This window comes from Corvus moneduloides, chromosome Z (assembly GCF_009650955.1).
Source record: "Corvus moneduloides isolate bCorMon1 chromosome Z, bCorMon1.pri, whole genome shotgun sequence".
In the NCBI taxonomy this organism is placed as follows: Eukaryota; Metazoa; Chordata; class Aves; order Passeriformes; family Corvidae; genus Corvus; species Corvus moneduloides.
In genome coordinates this window covers 51,940,053-51,960,548 of record NC_045511.1, presented here as the reverse complement: position 1 = coordinate 51,960,548, position 20,496 = coordinate 51,940,053, and the positions used below count along the sequence as shown (strand labels likewise).

Sequence of the window (20,496 nt, the reverse complement as noted above, 5' to 3'; positions counted from 1 at the left end):
CAGTGACAGTCCCTTTTATAAAATTTAAGACTAAATTGGGGCATCAAATATGTCAGATAATTCTGAAAGTCTCAGCTGTTTTTGTTCCTAATATGGGATCATTATCAGTCATTCAGCAGTATCTAATTTCCTGAATAAGTGTACTATTAAATAAGAATAAGAACAGGAATAATAATAAGAAGAATTATAAGAATAAGAATAATCTCCAATTATGTGCCTTATGAACACTAGGAAGAAGATTTTATTGAGTATTCATTTTCCACTACCTTTTCAGGTTTTACCACTTTCATTGCTCTTATTTTGTCCTCAGCAAATACTCAGGAATTAAAAAATGCTTTTCAGACGAGCAGAGGGTGTCATCTGTGGCCCTGAGCCTGCAGGTTCAGCATGGAGTCACTCAGTTGTGCAATTACCTAGAGGTCAGTTTGATGCTTTAATGCTCAGCACAGGTTTTTCTTACTTTCACAAAGACTATTTTAACACAGCCCAGCAACCATCTCTTGAAGTGAGCCGCAAGTTGTCTCAAAGACCCGGAGTTTCAAAGTCCATCATTTTGTAGTATAAAATTCTGAAAGTAAGAAGAGCTCTTCTGAAAGTGTTTCAAGATCAAAAGGAAATAGTCAAAGTAATCTGATCAGAAATGTTTCTGCTTTCCAATCCACACAAACATTTGGGTCCTGGACTTCTTGCAGAATTTTCAGGGCACAGAGATCACTTGAAGATATACACTGGAAGGAAGGAAAGATATCTTAGTAACTATTTCTGCCATATAGTTTATTTGTATAGCATTACACAGTTAATTCAATAGTTCATGTGAAAGTTTTTACATTGAAATATGGAGTCCATCCTATTCCAGAAATGCTGCATTAATGAGCAGAAGATTCTCAGGACAAGGATATAGAGACTTTTAACATAATAAAATTTCCCAGCTCAAGTGGGGTGATTTTTTAGAGATGCAGGAAGTGGAGGGCAGTTGTCTTTCCATCTCTGATGCTCTGCTTACACCGTTTTGTGGCAGGAGGGGCTCTACAGTGTGTGAGGCTGATGTAATCCACCACAGCCAGTTTACTGATTTCTGATTCACTGCTTCTGGAAGTGTTCAAAAGACTAAACTCTGTCTCATTGCCTTGAGCACAAGACAGTTCACAGCTGTTTGTAGAATGACAGGTTGCATATAGACTGATCTCTGAGGGTCCCAAATCTGAGTCTCTTCTCAAAGAGGAGTATTTTCAGTGCTGAGTATGTTTGTCTGTAGCTTCATTTAGCCAAACAGATGATGTAATCTATGAACAGAGAAAGCATATAAATGAAGCATCTAATTACTAGAGATGACCTATTGCAAATTCTCCAATTGTAACATTCCTAGGCACTAACAAACTATTTTTCCAAGGTGTTGTAGAATGGCCTGGTCATTTGCTAAGATGTACATCATTACCATTTCTGAATAATATTGCTGAGTCATGCAGTAGGCACATCAGTCACGCCTTGAACCAGAAATATAAAAGAAATCTGTCTACAAAATGTGCGCTGGAAGTTACAAGACATAAAATATTCATTCCTACTATTCCACGGATGGTTAGATTAGAGTAATTGCCAGTGTAGCAACTCAGCTAATACATTTGATCTGAGGACTGTTAATCATTTTCAGACAAAGTCACTCCAATAGGTTGACATGCTGTGGGTTTCACTCATTTTGTGATTAGATGGAACAATGCTTTCTCATTAACAAGTGTGGTCTAGAATTACTTCATATTACATAAAAAGGGCCTTTACCAGGACTTGCAGAATCTTCAAAAATCCTTCCTAAAGCTTCTCCCTTTTTGCTCCGCACTCATATTTGCATTTTTATTATATGGAGTTCATTCCTTCTGTTTGCACTAAGGCCTTCCTTTCACATGATATAGTTGTTGCTATTAACTGAATTGTTACTGCTGACTGAAATATTCTCAAGTCCTTAAAGAGCTTACAGCATGGTTGCCAAGCACTTCCATCACAGATGCTTGCTTTCCTTCATATGAATACTCTTACTGGAGCAGAGGCGCAAGACAAGGACACAAATTATTTATAGATATAATGATCATTGAACATAGCCTATGTGAAAGTTTTTAATTTGAATGAAAGGTGTTGTAAATTAATTAGAATATTGTCAGTTTTTCTTTAAAAGAGCATGTATAATTTTGTCAGCAATATCAGAATCTGGACATGACACATAGCATAGCACAGCATGCACTACAGCATGTTCTTGTGTATGCATAACCATTTGGGGAAACATACAGTCATTTTCTGTCTTTCATGTACATTTCATGACTTACTCCACATATGTGCCAGTAATTAAATTTGTGTTTAGCATGTGTTAGGAAGGAATCTGTCAGGAAACAATAATGTCATGGCTCGAAGAGCAAAATAAATAAGCTTCGTGTGATATTTGCATACCTGACAAATGGCCTTGGAAACATACTGACCACATGCTAATGACATTTTATTTTTAAATCCAGGTATTTTACTTATATTGAAGGCTTCATCCATCAAAATATTAAAATCTTGGTCAGAATACCACCAGACTTTTCTGTTCTCTGCAACTATCTGACAGAGATTTTGCGTTCTTGACATTTGCTTTGGAAATGGATGGAGTCCAGTCAGTGAGGCAGTGATGTTCAAATTGGAGTTAACAGCTCCCATCATAGATTAAAATGTAAAAAGATCTAATATTTCCTCTAATGATGCAAAGGATTCTCCCTTACTTGTTAGATTTCTGACATTTTATAGTATGAGACATAACCTCAGAGAAGGAAAGAGGCAGGTGAAAAGAATGAAATGAGGCAAAAGGACTACACTAGCATGAGGAATGACGATAACAAGCATATATAATGTCACCTAGCCTGCAGGAGTCCAGCCTGTGCTGATGAGGAAGAAAGACTTTTTTCTTCTATTGAAAACTCTTTTCTTTTCATAAAATTATCCACTACCTTCTTCTTCAGAAACAGTTATGCAGGAAAAGAAAAAAAAGTAAAGAAAAAAGAAAGCCCTTTTTCTGTATTTTTAACAATTCCATTTCTAAGAGAGCCAGAAATAATGTAAAAATGTGGATGTGTAACCGAAAACATATTTGAAACCAGAATGTTGAGCCAGAGGATGTAAAGGCAGTGTATGTGTAATTGGAAATAGACCCCTTCAAAAGGTCAGAAAGTTTGAAGTAGTTTGCTTTATTTTATATATTTTTTTAACTTTTTAATGTTTTATAAATGTTTTAACCAATACATTCTTTAGCCTTTTTGAAGCTTACAAGAACCACTTTACACTGCTAGGTCAGTTCGTACACACTGAAGCATATTGGTATTTATTAGAAAGTTGACCACACCAAGTCCTTAGGTTATGTAGATCCAGACCACATAGCACTTAATGAGGAGTTTTACTCCATTCATTGTCATGCTGCAATTATTCTAATTTTAAACATGCCGTTTGGTGCTGAAGGTTTGCTCTACCTCCACTACATGCTATTTGAGAAACAGACAGACCCTAGGCATTGGGATCTGTGTCCTTGTATTTAGTCTTTCTTCTTCATGGAGCCGGTTAATGTAGCTGAGTTTTAGTAGGCCTGTGAGAAAAAGTTGCCTCTGAGTAAGGAATTGATGGATAAAGTTGGGTGATTTGATTAGATAAAGAAGGCAGTTTAGACAGGATAATATGTCAACAATACCTGTTTATGTGACCCGTGGACTTCCCTTTGTCATCCTATGCCTGAGAATATATGAAGGAGGCTGGGAAGGCAAAGGGACGTTCAACTGTCATCACTGGCATCTTCTCTGACCATTACATCATCATCAAATGCATTGGAATTCTCATTTGATTCAGATTTTTTCTTCATGTTCTGTGCAGTCCTAGATGCATTTTCATAACTACATAGCTGGGAAGATCTAGGTACAGACTACTTTCTAGGGGAGGAAGTCTGCTGCAAGACTGAAAATTTGACTCCTGTGAAATTTCAGTAAAACCTAGAACTCTCTGAAGTTTGACTCGTTTCAGATTTTGCTAGAGATTGGAAACTTGGGGTTATTTCATGAAAAGCATCATGATGTTTGTTGATCAGGCATTGGAGACAAACATATCTCATAAAGGGCTGGGAAAGCACTAGGTTAAATACCATTCTTGAAGCACACAATACACCCACGCAAGTGGATCTATAAATTCTGTTCACGGACTTGACTTTAAACAGATGATTTTTTTTCAAACATAAGTTTTTTCACAAATAAGTATATGATTTATACAGAAGAGAAAGAGTACAGCTCATTTCAGCTCCCTAATTTTTGGACATTTTAGATTTATTGAATTCTTAAAGCTGCAAAACTTAGAAATATTATTTTAGGATGAATCCATTTTAACCAAATTTTTGCTGTTCTGTATCTCACCTGCTGTAGTTTTCTAAAACAGGTGAGAATAAGGGATAATTTTCTGAGATTATATAGTGTCAAATATGTTGAAAAATAAGCAAAATACAGCAAGGTAAAACACTTCAATATGTAATATGAGGTAGTATAGAATTTGATTATGTTACAGTGTGATTGATAACTTTCTAAAGTACCGTGTACAATATGTGGCTGTGCTCACATTCAAAGGGAGCCAGAGAAAGCTCCAGGGAAGATCAGACAGAATGTGAGCATTTCTGAAGCTGTAGTTGCTCCTGCGTGTCTTAGGCCATTGCCTGTGGGCGATAAGCTCCAAGAAGGGTGAAACCAGTTAGGTCCTCTGGTACTGCCCTAGTAAGCAGTTGACTGCAAGGACAGATATGGCAGGTTTTGACTGAAATCTACAACAAAGGTTCTCTCTCTGTGTTTGTGTGTGTGTGTGTGTGTGTCTTTGAACTTGAAGTGCCAGCTTTGAACTGTGTGTTGCCATTATATAGAAAGTAACCAAGTGGGTGGTTACTTGGATGCTTGTGAGGCTCACAAATCCCAGAGTTCAGTCTTACATAGACTGCTCCCATGTCATGTTTCTTCTGAGAACTCTCTGAACTTTGTCCTTTTGCAAAGACAAGTACGAAAATCAAAAGAAGGTACCACAAATCTTTTCTTGTTACCATCCTTGATTTCCCTTTGAGAATTTTTTTGGATCAGTCCAGTATTAAATGAAGATATGGTTTCAGTTGTCAGGTACACAAATTTGTCTGTCAATGACAGGTCTGGTACAATGGCAGATTCATCAGCAGGTGGATTTAGAGAGGTGAGGAAGGAGCACTGAACAAATGAAAATAGTGAAAGTAGTAAAGTAGGGCAGAAGTGAGAGGAGAACAGACTGGGACAAAGGTAATACGATCATACTCTTAGCAAAGAGGAAAACTAAAAATAGAGGAGATGAAGGAAGATTATGGATTAAAGAGAAGGAGACAGAGAGGAAGTGAAAATGTGATTGAGCTACCAAAGGGAAATTATAAGAATGCAGAATGGAAGTGAGACTAACTAAGGAACAAGGAGAACGAATGCAAACTACAGAGGAAAAAATCAAAGATGAACAAAATAAAATTCATACTACTGATTTTAAATTTGGGAAGCAGGAAAATAAAAAGGAAATTATAGCAAATGATATTCAACAACCCTGTAGTAGAAAAGTCAAAAAATAAATAGAAAGGAAAAAATAAGTCAAATTGTTGCGCGCTTTCCTTTATTAGGAATTCTTTCTAATAAAGAATTAAAATAAAAAGCTATTCCTTTATTATTTTAAATAAATTTCCACATTTATTAGTAGTGGTTGTGTGTCATTCCACCACACATAATCCAATAGTTCTGTGAATTTCAGAAACACAGCAAACTTTATTAGACTTTTTTGTATTGGTTTATCAGATCAGTTTGATTTCTCTAGACACAGGGCATGCAACAATTCTCCAAACAAATGAAAGCTCCCCTTAATTTCTGGATATAAAAACTATTAAAGGTATTCAGAAAAGAGTAGAATGCGGGTTTTTTTCTACTTTGTTTTGTTTTTTTTTTTAATCGGTAAGTTTCTCTGTTTTTGTTACTGAACAGTTCTTGAAGGATTAAAAGAAATACCCACCTTATCTTTGCCATGTCTGAAATAAGAGGTTCTGCTCTAGCAAAGATGCTGGAGACAGTGGGCAAAGAAAAGGGAGAGCTGACTGTAAAAAGTGCAGCTATGTGAAATTAAGCTTGAACTAGTTGTGACATCTGGGAGATGTTCCTGTACTTCTTGGTAATAAGACTCAGCATTCTTTTCCATCATCCAGTGAAGGCAAGACACATTTCCTTTCCAGTTATTTTCACTTAATAGTTAATAATGTAATTGCTCTAGTGGTAAATATATTGCAGGTGTGATTTGCAGAGCTGGAGCATGCAGATATATTGTATGTGCAGGTGATCTTACCTCTTTGCTATTTGCTATTGATATTTTAGCCAAAAAGGTTTCATACACATCAGGAGGTGTTTCCAAAAAAGGCTGGAAGGCTGAAAACAACTGCCTAGAAAAAAACCCAAGTTGTAATGTTATTTCAGTGTAACCTAATAGGAAGGATCTGGATTATTTTAGGATGTTCTCTGTTACACTTAGCCTTTCTGAGCCAGTTGGGTCCAGATGGAGTACCACATAGATATCCAGAGGTGAAGCAGACATATTTGTGTGGTCAAACCTTTTAACGACTGTTGTAAATCCAATACCACTTTAAATCTCTTTAAACATCACTTACCATGTGGTTAGACATGCTGTATTAACAACCAAAGAGCAGTATTTGTTGACTCTGTATTACTGTAAGGCAAATATTATTTGAGAAATTAAAAATTATTTTCCTCAATCTTTTAGGCTTACACTAGGACTTCTGCATATTAAAATTCCAGGTCATGTTTAATTGTTTATCCATTCTGTGTAGGTAGCTTGCAGTAGGATATCCAAGCACTATGCAAACACTTGGACTGAAATGTTTCTGAAAGCCACAGATTTTGTGTGGTGTGTTTCTTTCAGCCGTTGTTAATACATCACACTGCTGCGTACTCTGCTTGTCCCATGAAGCACAGCAATAGCCTAGAAACTGGACTTCTAAAACGACTTCTTGAGCTAAGGACTTAATTTTTCATTAACTTACCAGAACCCCCAAATTATTATTGGAGTTTCAAGACGCCTTAACCCTCTCAAAAAATCATAAGGGAATGGTATTTTGCCATGTTTCAAATACGAATGAATAAGGCTTATTAGTCAATATCCCCTCATAAACCATAGTTCATCATATGTATTTAGGTTAAAACTAAGATCATGTTTGATCAAATTGTAGTTTAAAGCTGTCAAAGTTCTTGTAACTGCATCAATATTTTTATTGAACTTCACAACACTTTCATCAATCGTCCACTGACAATTAAATGAGATTTTCTACTAAATACCTCAGATAAACAATGCTTGCATTAAAAATTCCTGAAGTATAACCTCATCTGTTGAATTAATAGCCTGTATCTGGGAACATGTCATCTGTTCAATGCAATTAAGGGTTTTTTACACTATGGAGCATTTGTGCAAAATGGTCTATGTGCCTGTCCATGTGCCGTGCACTGGCAAACACTTGTAGGAACTCTAACATGGATATACCTGTTGATTCATATTTTTGGACTTGTTTATTTGTCAGTAAGTAAGAGACCATTGAGTTTACCGCTAACAGAAGCCATTACCCTAAGAGAATTTTGCAGTTAGAAAGGTAGTTCTTGCCCACAAGTGGTAGATCTTTTGCAGGGTGCACACAAGGTGAAGGTCTGAAACAAATCTAAAGCCCGTCATAGGAATTTTCTACTGCTAAGAGTCCATTGTCTCATTATCTGAGATAGGCATGTGCAAACCCAGGATATGATGACCAGTGAAAAAACTCGCTAATTTTTGTGCCCCACCATCCACAGTACATCTGGGTGCAGGAAGATTTAGCAATCTGTGGACCGTAGGCCTGTGCAAAACTTTGGAGGCTCCTTGCTCATGCAATATACCTGCTTTCCTGAAGACCTGATGAGCCCTTCCAGCTCAGTGATGCCTCTTACATCCCTGCACTTGCCTAGGGTAGGCTCAGTTTTCTAGGAAGGCTGAGAATCCTGTTTCTACATTGCACAGGTGATCAGTGTGTGCCTTGTTAGGAAAAAACATTGAGCTGTCAGGTTGTCTGCATGTGCATCCTGTGAAGGTTTGTGCAGGCTTATTCTGCCCCTTCTCTGGGACAGTTTGGGCTCTCTCAGTATGTACACAGTGATTCTGTCTTATGTGTACCTTAAGCCCAACGTTCCTCCATTGCCTCCAGCTTCTGGAGATCTTGCTGTACAGCTGCACGTTGTGCATGAGGTGTGACACAGGCTCCCAGCTGTACGCCACTCCTGTGCTAGCTCTGTGCAGCAACTCCTCCAGCAGGACAGACAGAGGCCCCAGCATCCCAAACAAATCCAAATAATTATGAAACTCTCCAGTCAAAATTTCCAGGTAGAAAAAGGAAATTAATATAGGGCAACTCACACCAACATATCTGACCCCGATGAAGGAGCAAAGGTGGCCTGCAGGAAATCAGCTCAGATGTGCCTACCACCACCCAGTGTTAAGATACTGAAATTAGAGACATTTCTGTCAGGGGTAGTCAACTAGAGCCTCTGTTTTATTTGACTGAACTCAGGGCTGAACTTACAGATAGTATACAACATAGCGATATATCCCAGTTACTCTTATAAGCATGCTTAAAAACATGAGTAGTAAATGCATTTTGTAGTAAATGAGGTATTTTATTCACTTGTTGGTCTATAAGAACGTGGGTAACTCATACTTAGCTCTTCACTAAAAGAATTAGTAATAATTTATAAGGCAGTTATACATTATTTATAAATATACTCACACAATATAAAATATTCATGTTTTTCCAAGAACAGGGAAAACTAAGTAGAGCTTCTGCAAAGCATGGTAGATATTTTTTAGTGCCTTTTCACACAACACAGACATTATGCAGCTTTCCTTCCTTCCATTTCCAAATTTACTCATTTCTTCTACTTTATTATTTTAATTCACGTATTTATGCATTACTGCTGTGTCAAGGGGGAAATTATGTTATTTTTTTTTTATAACAGCATGAAGGCCTACAAGTGCTATTTGCTGCACATTGAGAAAAATGTTCTGATGTGTACATACCTTCCTGGAATCAGAATTGTTGGAAAGTCTCACTGGCTCAGCTGCTGACCACAAAGGCAATAACACAGTAATGAAGCTTTAAGTTGACCACATAAATCTTTTAGACAATATTGCTGTCTAATTCCACCAGCAGTATCCACAATACCTGACACTGTGAAACACTAAGCAGTCTAATCTACCCTGAAAAAATCCGTACTTACTGAAATACTCAAAATACAAGTTCTTAGGAATTAGGGATACTGATGAGCCTCAGGTCTTTGGTACTCCTTTTTTTTGCATGAATCATTATATTGAGTGAAAATAATAACTTTTTTTCTGTATTCTATTAATGCAGTCATGAGAGGCTACCTTTAGTTTTGAATATTAAGAATTCAGTATGTGAATTGAAGAGCTTATTAAATAGTAATATGCCAGTTAGTATGAGATGTTTCAGACATACCTGCTATTAAATACAAACTAAATATTTCTTTTGAAAATCTGAGGGAAAAACATCCCCTTTCTACTTAACAAACTATTTTTAATAACATAGAATAAAAATGCAGAGACCACTCTTAAGTTGGACGACCCTTGATTTTGCAATCAGATATTTATCATCTTGAAATATAAGTACAGTTAGCTAAATATCACAATTATAACACAATAGTTATTCACAGCCATTTTCAAGTCCACAGATATACTGCTAACAAGACTTTTCTCCATCTTCCAAAAGGAAAAGGAGGAAAGATTTTTTGAAACCAAAACTCATCTAGAAATGCTGAAAAAACAGTGAATTAAATAAATTTAAAAATAAATCCTCCATGTAACTCTCAGATGTCCATAATTTTTCAGACATTTAAAAATAATTCACCTGAACTTAAAAGGTTTCCCTACAAAGGGTATTAAAAAAAAAGCAGAGTAACATGTCATTTAATGCCTTCTAGGAAACAGAAAAATATACCCATATATGTGAAAATGAATTGTACTTTCTTCTATGTTTGGGAGACATCACCAAGTGACAGAGAGTCTTTCCTGATAACACTGCATTGCCCTGTACCAAAAAAGTTTCCCTGCAGTCTTATATTGGGCAGTATTTCAGTGGAGTGCATTAATGCTACTCTCTTTCCAGTTAATAAAATGTGAAACACACAATTTTTAAGGTTGCATACTTTTACAGTACTTACTTAGTGAAAACAACTGTGTTGTTGAAGATAGCCAAAAAAGATGAGTCCTATCCTTAGTTTTGCCCAGATTAGGGCAATTTTGTGGTAAATTCCACAAAAACACATGAAGGGAAAACTTCTTCCTTGTTGATTTATTGGAGTGTCCATTTTAGTGCTTGGCATAAAGTTCCCACCTTCCAGATGTGTGCTAGGAGACAGCAGGTCCGGTACTGTAGTCCAGTTTTATATCAGCAAGGTTTTGTTTTGATGCTGCCTCCTTTCTGACAATCTCAACTCGAGCAAGAAGCTCTTTTTGTGATGATGTCCTTGACATTGTAAGGAATGTATTACCTTCACATTTAGGACCTCACCTCACAGCCTGACATTATCTTTCCAAATGAAGCGTCTGAAACCAAAGGCTCCCTGTGGATCTATCAGGCACTGCCAGCCCCTTCTTTGCAGACTATCATCTACTGTGCATGCACAAGCTGAAATAGAACTCTTACAGATCATTTCTGATGATTTTATTTCTGAGGAGATTTAGTAGGAAACGCATTTGATTAGCAGTTAAAGAGAGGTCCATCAGCTTTTTTTCGAAGTCAGAGGTTCTGTCTTGCTGGCATCATATCCCAACATTCTCCAAATTGTCCCACTGTTACATTAAGGCAAAGCACAGTCAGTTCTCAATTTCCTATATTCAACATAGTTGTAAATGCAGTGTTCGTATAGTCAGTCAGTGTCTTCAGATGCACTGAAATTTTCCTGCAGACCCTCTACATTCATTTCTAAATTCCTAATATGTAGCAGCAGGGAAGCATCCAGGAATTTTTAGTATCAAGACATCTAAAAGTTTAATTCAGATCTACTTTGCATTTTGGCTGAGAGTTATTGAGCTGCAGACATTCTTGGTATAAGTAGCTAAGTATTTTTTCCAAAATGAATATAATGTCATAACTAATTTAAATATGATTGGGAGCATCACAGAAAGCTGAGGATGTGGTAATTCCCACTAACCCATATTTTGAAATTCTGAGGTACTCAAGCAGGCATAATTTTTTGTTTTTTCACTGTGTCTATTGACTTTCTTTCGTGCTGTGGATACCATCACTGCTCAGAAATTAATTATCATAAATCTGTGGAAGTTCATAACATTAGGATTCAGACAGCTATAGTCTGGAGAACTTTCCTGAAAGACAGAAATGGTTATACTTTGAAGAAATATCAGTAAAGTATTATTAACTAATTTTAAATATTATTTCTAATTTCAGAAATTAACTGGAATAATTTGCCCTCCAAACTAAAGAAACAATAGTTTTTTCAAAACCAAAATTATTTACAGTGAACAATGAAGATTAAAATAAAAAATCATCTATTTGCTGAAACTCAGAGAGAATTTCCCAAAGGAAAATGAGATATAGATATCAAGTTTGTTTTTAAACCTTTTCTATTTCACAGAGAAATGTACAAGAATGCTAAAAGATTTGAACTTCGACTGGGAACTTAATGTGTATGATAAACCAAGGTTAGCATGAGTTTGGAAGTTTTTTTAACTTAAAGCTACAAAGTTTCATTGAAGTCTGAATTGGAGAAAAGTCCTTTTATTTTACTAGCCTTGAATTAAAGGATTGTTTTCATGCTGAATATGTTTCTAAAGAACAGAAAAACTGCCACCTGATCAACCACAGTGAAACACAACTGGAACACTTGCAGAGAACTTTTGTATTCCAGGCAACTCTTGTGACTGTAACAGCTTAAATTTAAAAAAAAAATAATAATAATAAAAAGTTTAAAAAAATTTTGAAAGGAAAATCAAAGGTTGCAAGAGGAATTGTAGATATGTTTTCAAATGGCCCAAAAAGGCAAAAATAGTTCAGCTGCTTAGACTAACCATAATCACTTATATTATTAGAATTATTTAGCTGATCCATATCAAGTAGAAGACACAGGAAATGAACAGACTTCCAACAGAAGGACAGAACCTGCTTCAGGAACACTTTGAGATACATAAGGCAACTGCAGCTGTTATGATTAGTGAGCATCAGAGCATCATTTCAATACAAAAAGCTTTCTCTTTTAGTCTTACAAGAGGGCTGTAAAGACTTCTCTGATAACCAGGAATCTTCTGAGATCCATCTAAAACTGTTAACTTCTAATGGCTGTATGTCATGGCAGTATTCAGTCATGGTGTCTTTGCCCCTCTAATTTTCTAAGGAAGATGACCCAAACTCACTGAATCTTGTCTCATAAGGTGAAGTTTTTATTCCCCATACACTCCTTTTGGCTTTTACCTCCATTCATTCCAGTTTGTTCTTTCTGAACAAGGCTGAGCATAGGTACAGATAGCATTTTGCATGGAATTTCCTGAGTGGCTTGCATAATGGCACTGAATTGCCCCTGTTTCCTACTGAAAATATTTTGCTGTGTGTATTCCAGGATCGTAACTTTTCCTAGTGGTCTTGCTATACCAAAGACAGTTCTCTTGTCATCAGCTTTTCTAGTATTTCCTCCTAATGAGTTCCCAGTTTACAGAAGGATTTATTAAACACCAAGTAAATGACTTTCCATCTCAGATTGTGAACTTCCTCATTTTCTATTAATCCTCAATGTCATCCATACCCATCGAGACATGACTAAGAATACTTCTTAATATTATTTTATTAGCAGGTGTCTAGATTGAGTAGAGCAGCAATTCAGGGAAGTCCTTAATGTTATTAGAAAAAATTAACCCTTGAGCTCTGTGCAAATCGTTCTGTTGATCACCTTCTTATATTCCACCCTCCTTATGCTCTTTCACTAGCCTACATCTTATAATTCTGCCTGTAGTTTTCTTAACATAAATAAACACCACACATTTTACTTAAGGTATATGACAGAAAAGCCAAAAACTAACAGTAGATAGAGGCATAACAAGGTATGCTGAGAATTACTTCAGGAAACATGATGTTTGCTTACAAAATGGTTCAGGAAGTGTTAAGAGTATTTTCCTCTTAAATATATGAACTAGGTTTCTTTCTTTCTTTCTTTCTTTCTTAAAGAATAGTTCATCTCGTTTTTGTCAGTAATTCAAGTCCTTAAAATTATTGAAAATCATTTGATCTATTAATATTTCTAGGGGGTCTAACCAGATTTAATGTTCCAGCCTCACAGGCTTACCTTTGCTTCTGGGAATTGAACTCTCTCCAAATGAAAACTTGAGCAGACATATTAACAGTTGTTACTGTTGGCTTTCTGCAACTTTTTCCAACCCAGCTGTTAACAGCGTAGGACAATCTTTTTATTTTCATTTTCCCATGAAATGTCAGAATTTTGTGCAGAATGCATATAGGTTTTCTTAGAAAAAGCTATTTTAAAAGAAAAAAAAAAAGTCAGGAAAAAAATGCTAATAGAAAATTTTCAGCTCCTTCTATTGCTTGAGTCCTTTTGAATGTCCCCAGTCTCAATTGGTCAAGAAGTGAATACCAGAAAAACTTCTTCAGCTGTGTTAACACCAGCCTGGTGTCAGATTGCCTTTCTCTAAATCCACACAACTTTCCTGGCAGTCTGTGCTGCAAATTTGCAGAGGGTTCCCATGAAATTACATTGAAACTGCTTAAAATGAAGATTCCTCTCGTTTGGTTAAGCACTAGTTCAGCTCTCTTTGGAGCAATGTTCCCAGTATGGGGTCTGCAAATCAACAAATATGCTGCAAATTGGAGAGAATTCAGAGAGAAACTATGAGGCTGACTAGAACTGAAAAACTAGTACTAACTTGTAACAGAAAGTGTTTAGTTTATTAAGAGAAAGTTAAAGGGCTACCTAGCTGCAACCTCCAATACAGCAGGAAAAATACCATAGAGGTGATTTTGAAACAGCAAGCAAAACTTTTGGAAGACCCAAAGAAGGGAAACTGACATCATACAAAACCTAGACTACAAGCAAGAATAGAGTCTTAATTATGAACATGTTAGGAAGAAATGCAGTAACTTCTTCATGATTTCAGAACAAGACTTGATCTTTAAAAGAAAAAAAATCATCATCTATTTAAACATAACTATTGTATTTAAAACAGAAGATAATCCTAGAAAATACTGGTTTATGCGGTGGAACTGATGAGATGACTACACTGGTCCCATCTGTCCTTAAAATATCTGATTCTCGGAATGCATTTTCTCTAACATAACATTGTACAGTCATAATGCAGTTATTTCAGTCTGATATTTTTTTCTTCTGTCTTCTGTTATGTTTTGTTTGCCTTGCTGGCTTTGCATTTTTTGTTTCTTTTTTGTTGCATTTTTTAATTTATTTGTTTTGTGTGTGTGTGGTTTATTTGGTTGGTTGGCTGTTTTGTTTTGTGTTGTTTTCGTTTGGTTTGGTTTGTTTTTTTCTTTCTTTTGCTCCAGGAATTGGCCAAGGGGTTCCAGTGGTGGCCCTTATTGTGGAAGGAGGTCCCAATGTCATCTCCATTGTTCTGGAGTACTTGCGAGACACTCCTCCCGTTCCTGTTGTGATATGCGATGGCAGTGGCCGAGCATCTGACATCCTTGCCTTTGGTCACAAATACTCGGAAGAAGGAGGGTAAGTCATTTCATAGTGTATGTTCCTTCCCTATCCACGGGTTCAATTCAGTGATAAAGTAGAGCACAGGAAATTACTAACAATATCGTGCAAAAGCAACACCTACCTCGCATGGCTGTTTCCATCATTGATATGGGTGAAATATTGAAGGTATTCAGAACAAAACAAAACAAGCCTTGAAGAACCACTACAGAAAGTCTACAGAATAAAACTGGTGTAGGAACTGTACCATACAGTTGACAAGTACAAATATGGTATCTTGCACTTATGGGCCAAAGGATTCAGACCAAGGGCAAGGGGAGTTACTTTCACCACCTTACAGATACATAGAGTACTGCTGCCTTCAAGTTCCATTTAGCCTACATGTTCACATAAGCTAATTTATATTTGCCCTGCCTATTGAGCCTGTTCCTGCACACCTGTCTGTATTCACACTACTGCTTATGCATTGCTCTGTATTTTGCTCTGTCCCTTTCTTTGCAGACTCAAGGTGAGGCAAAAGTACTGTTTAGTTTTTATTACAGAAGACTCAGCTGTGCTTTTGTTGAATCAGGCTGTAAGCATGCTCTGTAGGTTCCAAAGTGAATATTACTGAATGACCAAATCCTTAATATACTTTGTTCTTCTACTGTGCCCCTCCCTGCCCTCAAAGATTAAAAAAAAATTAAATAAATAAACAAGCATAGAGTCACAAAATGGCTGAGATTGGGCAGGGCCTCTGGCTGTCCTCAGGTCCAACCCTCCCTGCTCAGGCAGGGCCACATAGATAGAGCCTGTTGCCCAGGGCCATGTCCAGATGGCTTTTGAATGTCTCCAAGGTTTGACACTCCACAGCCTCTCTGGGTGAACTGTGCTAGTGCTCAATTATCCACACAGTTAAAAAAAAAAAAATTGGTATTTCCTGGTGTTCAGAAGGAACCTCACATGTTTGAATTTGTGCACATTGTCTCTGATATTTTAACCTGACACTACTGAAAACAGTCCATGTCTTCCTTTCACCCTCCCCTTTTGTGTTTATATACATATATACACACACACGCACACACACACACACACACATATATATATATATATAGACAATGTCATGTCTGAGCTTTCTCTACTTCAGGCTGGACAGTCCCAGCTCCCTCGGCCTTTCCTCATGTATGAGGTGATCCAGCCCCTTCATCATCTTAGTGGCCCTTTGCTGGACACTCTCCAGTATGTGCATCCCTCTTTTGTACTGGGGAGCCCAGAATCAGGCACATGACTCCAGATATGTCGTCTAAAGTGCTAAGGAGAGAGGAACACCTGCTTTGACCTACTGGCAGCACTCCTTCTAATGCAGGCCAGGATACCTGGCCTTTGTTGTTCCAATGGCACATTCCTGGCTCATGTTCAAGCTGGGGGGTCCTTTTCTGAAAGCATCTTTCCTCTTGGGATGCCTTTAGCATGTACTGGTACATGGGGTTGTTCCTCCTGAGGTGCAGGACTTTGCATTTCCCGCTGCTGAACTTAATGAGGTTCCTGCCAGCTCATTTCTCCAGCCTGTGATATGCCAGAGGGCAGCAGGACCCTGAAATACATCACAGGTTACTGGCCTTCAACTGATCACAAACCTCTGGGCCCAGCTATTCACCCAGTTCTCAGTTCACCTCACTGTCTCCTCCTCCAGCCCATACTTCATCAGCTTGTCTGTGAGGGTCTTACGGGAGACAGTGTCAAAGGCCTTAGAGAGGTCTACAGGAGGAATATCCACTCCTTGCCCCTTATCTACCAATCCTATCATCTCATCAAAGAAGGTGGTCAGGTTGTCAAGCATGGCTACCCCTGATCATCTTCATCTCCTTCATGTGACTGGAATAAATGGTGCATCACAGCCCCACAGGGGCTCAAGGAGAAGCTGACAAGCCTGTAGTTCCCTGGATCCTCTTTCTTGCTCTTCCGTAAGACAGGAGTGACCATTGCTTTTCTCCAGTCCACAAACATTTCTTCCAGTTGTCCTGATTGTTCAAAGATTATGACTTTGCAATGACATCAGTCAGCTCCCACAGCACTTGTGAGTACGCACTGTCAGGATCCATGAACTTGTGACCTTACCATCTTCCACTTCCTTCCTCCAGACTTTCCTCCAAGTGTCTGTGGCCTGAGACTGAAGAAGACACTTAGTACTTAATCTTTTTCCATTTCCTATGTCACCAGGTTCCCTGCCCCATTAACTGAACTTGGAGGAGGCGATTCCGGAATATTAACCAGCTTTCTTGCGCCATTCTTCCTTCTGGTCGTATTGTGAGACCCTTTGAAGCAGATTCGCAAAGAGGCTAAAGTCTGTTCATCTCAAGGCCAGGATCTTGGGACTTGTTTTTTGCCCTCTTCCTCCTCTCAAAATCTGGAACTCCAGCAGCTCATGGTCACTCAGCCAAGGTTGCCTTTGACCTTTACATCCCAACAGAGCCCCTCTTTGCTGCTATGAGGTCCAGCACAGCATCTCTCCTCATTGGCTGCTCTATTATTTGAATCTGGAAGTTCTTCTTAGTGCACTTCAGGAACCTCCAGGATTGCTTATGCCCTACTGTGTTGTCCCTCCAGTAGGTATCACAGTGGTTAAAATTCTCTATAAGGATGAGGGCCTGTGCACATAAGTCTGACTCATCCACTCAAGTTTTTGTGGAATTTACCACAATATTGCTCTAATCTGGGAAAAACTAACGATAGCACTCATCTTATTGGGCTATCTCCAACAACACTCTTGTTTTCACCAAGTATGTAATTCTGTGCTTGATGGTGGAGCTCCTCCAAGACCACAGACCTACAGGAAAAAAGGCTATCTCTCCTAGCATCAAGAATTGAGCACTGCAGCCTATGACTTGAAGAGCTGCATCCACTACTGGAAACTCCATGTGCATCAAAGCCTCTGCTCTGAGAAGGGCAGCTCCTCCAGCCCTGGAGAAAATTACTCTCTAGCGTGTCACCACCATACCTAAGACTGTTTTTGGTGGAACAAATTAAGGTGAGGACCCCTTCTTTGCATCCTCTTGCAGAATCTGCTGCACAAGCTTGGCTGTACTCTTGGTCTGGTTCTGGGATAGGCCTTTTCCAGGCACCAGTTAACAAGGTCTTGGCCCTGCCTCATAAGGGATCAGTTGCAAGTAAGGCCAGATCAAGGGCAGCCTAGATTGAGCACCCTAGATCAAGGGTAGCAGTATCTCTATTAGAAAATGCTGGAGCTTTCTTGGTCCACAGCCTTGTGGCTGCCCTAACCTGATCCTTACCTGACAACCACAAGCACCCTCGGAGTGTTTCCAGGTGTTCGGCAATGATAGTGGACTTTGTCCTCTCAGAAGTTCCCAGAGCAGAACTCAGTCTGATGCCCAGAGTAGAAAATAACAAATGAAGAGTAGATTTAATAATTTTGGAACAAAACATAAAAGCAGAAGCAAAAATCCCACAGATTCTCATAACTAAGAGCTGTTTCATGCTTACATGCTTTGTTACAGCTGCAAGTAGCTGCAGTAATCTTCCAGTTGGGATTCCCTGGGGACTCATTTTTGTGTGTGTTAGAATGTGAGGGGGTATATCTATTAACACATACAATAAGCAAATAATAAAATATAAATTTGTAGATACTGAGCTCTAGACCAAGCACTATTATGTGTTTTAGAAATAAGTGTGATCATGAACTCACTCAACCTAAAACTCCTACTGGGAAAAAGATCGTTTTCCACAAATACTTAAATCCATTTTATATTCAGGTTCATGCTTAGTCCAGAACTGCTTCTGTGATAGGTATGGATGTGTCAGGTCTCATTGAATCTTTGAGAAGTTGTTTCTCTGTTTTCAGTGACCTCACTGATAATGCACTTCATGTAACCTTACTCAAATATGCTTTATTCATTTATTTGCTATGTATGTCTACTTTGTCTGTGTTCTGCTGTCATCACAAAAAAAATACAGCAAGAGAATGAATTAATTTATTTCAATATATAAAGGGGACTTCTATGAAAGAATTTTTGCAAGGACCTGTAGTGACAGGACAAGGGGCAATGATTTTAAACTGAAAGAGGGTAGCTTTAGACTGGGCATAAGGAAGATATTCTTTAAAGTGAGTGTCTTGAGGCACAGGCACAGGCTGCCCAGAGAAGTTCGGGGTGCTCCATCCCTGGAATTGTTCCTGGCCATGTTGGATGGAGCTGTGAGTAACCTGGTTCAGTTAAATGTGTCCCTGCCCATGGCAGGGATGTTGGAGTTAGATGATGTTTAAGGATCTCTTCCAACCCAGACCATTCTATGGTTCTGTGATTTTATGATGCTGTGATTCTATTTCTTCATCACGAACTCCTGCCTGTAAAAAAGGCAAGTTATAGTATCAACAGAGGCAGAACAAGCAATTTCTTACCTGACACTCTCATACCTGGTTTTGTGAAAGGTATTATTCTGTCTCACTAAGGGTCTTCTTATTGTGGGGGTCCCATTCCAGATTGTGTCCTGCAACATTATCAACCAACAAAATTTTTCATTTTTTCTGTTCACCTTGCTCTAAATAGAATGCACAAATGATGAAATTCATTAAACTAGCTAGTGGAAATCTCTGTGTTCATCCTGCTTCAGAAAACATCAGTCTGGCATGCAGTGATATTTTTAGTAATACCAGAAGTAAAACACCTATATAATTTATATTCAAAAAAATATTTTATCCAAATACATTAGACTTCAGGTACAAATTGGATCCTTTTTTCCCCTCTTTAACCTGTGCTTGAATAGTGGTTAGTACCATGAGGAGAATACCAAATAATTGCCACGTTAACTGAATTCAGATAGTAGCTTTTTCTTTTGGATAGAATCTAAGTAGGTTACACAAAGCTGTGTCTATTAAACTCTAAATCAAGGTAATAAATCTAAATTGCATGCAAACTTTAATTCTGTAGTCCACTGTGTAATCAGACTATCAAGTCAAAAATCTATTTTAATTCTGGCTGCTGACCAGAAGTAGGGTGTTCTCTGAGACACAGTGTATCTTTCAACTGCTATGGACTGGGTACCTGATTTAAATAATTCAACACTTACATCATTAATGGCAGAAAGAAACTCACTTGCATGTTTATATTATTATGCTGATTTTACACAGCCTCAAATTCTTACTCATGGCAGCCCAACAAGGATTAATTTTCTACACATAAGAATGTGTGCATATGTCTACTAAGCACTGCTCTGAGCTCTGTGTGTTTTTAAGTCAATTTGGAAGTTTGTTTCCATGGGGAAAATAACTATGTCTGGAGATGTAGGAGAACAAATACATCTCTCTGCTTGAGTTTTGATCACTGTTGTGCCGATCCATCAATTTAAAGAAACCCTTTAGCGGTTGAACAATCACCTATCTGCCCAGTAGGTCCTTTTGTATTGGGTTTCAAAGAATCGTGATGTGCCAGCCTTCCTTCCCTGTTGTTTATTCTTCCTAAAACATTCCATATAGCAGAAAAATGAATGATTTCTTATATTAAGGAAGGTGCGGTACCCCTTTACAATGCCAGTGCCTCTGCATCTTTGCAAAGACAGGAGACATGCTTCAATCTGCCTTTTTAAGGCCTAATTGTAGGCTTTCCTCATGACGAGGCAGACATTCCACTCCCCTAGGACAGTCTTTGGGCAGACATTTTCACTGTGAGCGCAGCCTCAGTGGAGGAGGCTG

General features: G+C 38.1%; 1 protein-coding gene across 9 annotated transcripts in view; it reads left to right on the top strand.

Moving 5' to 3' along the window:
* TRPM3 (transient receptor potential cation channel subfamily M member 3) overlaps positions 1 to 20,496 on the top strand; it is a 404,943-nt gene that overhangs the window by 286,523 nt on the left and 97,924 nt on the right. For 8 of the 9 annotated variants that reach the window (XM_032097560.1, XM_032097555.1, XM_032097559.1 and 5 more), the window contains exon 7: positions 14,657 to 14,831. In XM_032097560.1, coding sequence (XP_031953451.1) covers positions 14,657 to 14,831 — 175 coding nt within the window. Of the gene's footprint in view, positions 1 to 14,656; positions 14,836 to 20,496 lie in introns of those variants that run through there. The other variant, XM_032097563.1, reaches the window with a different exon arrangement.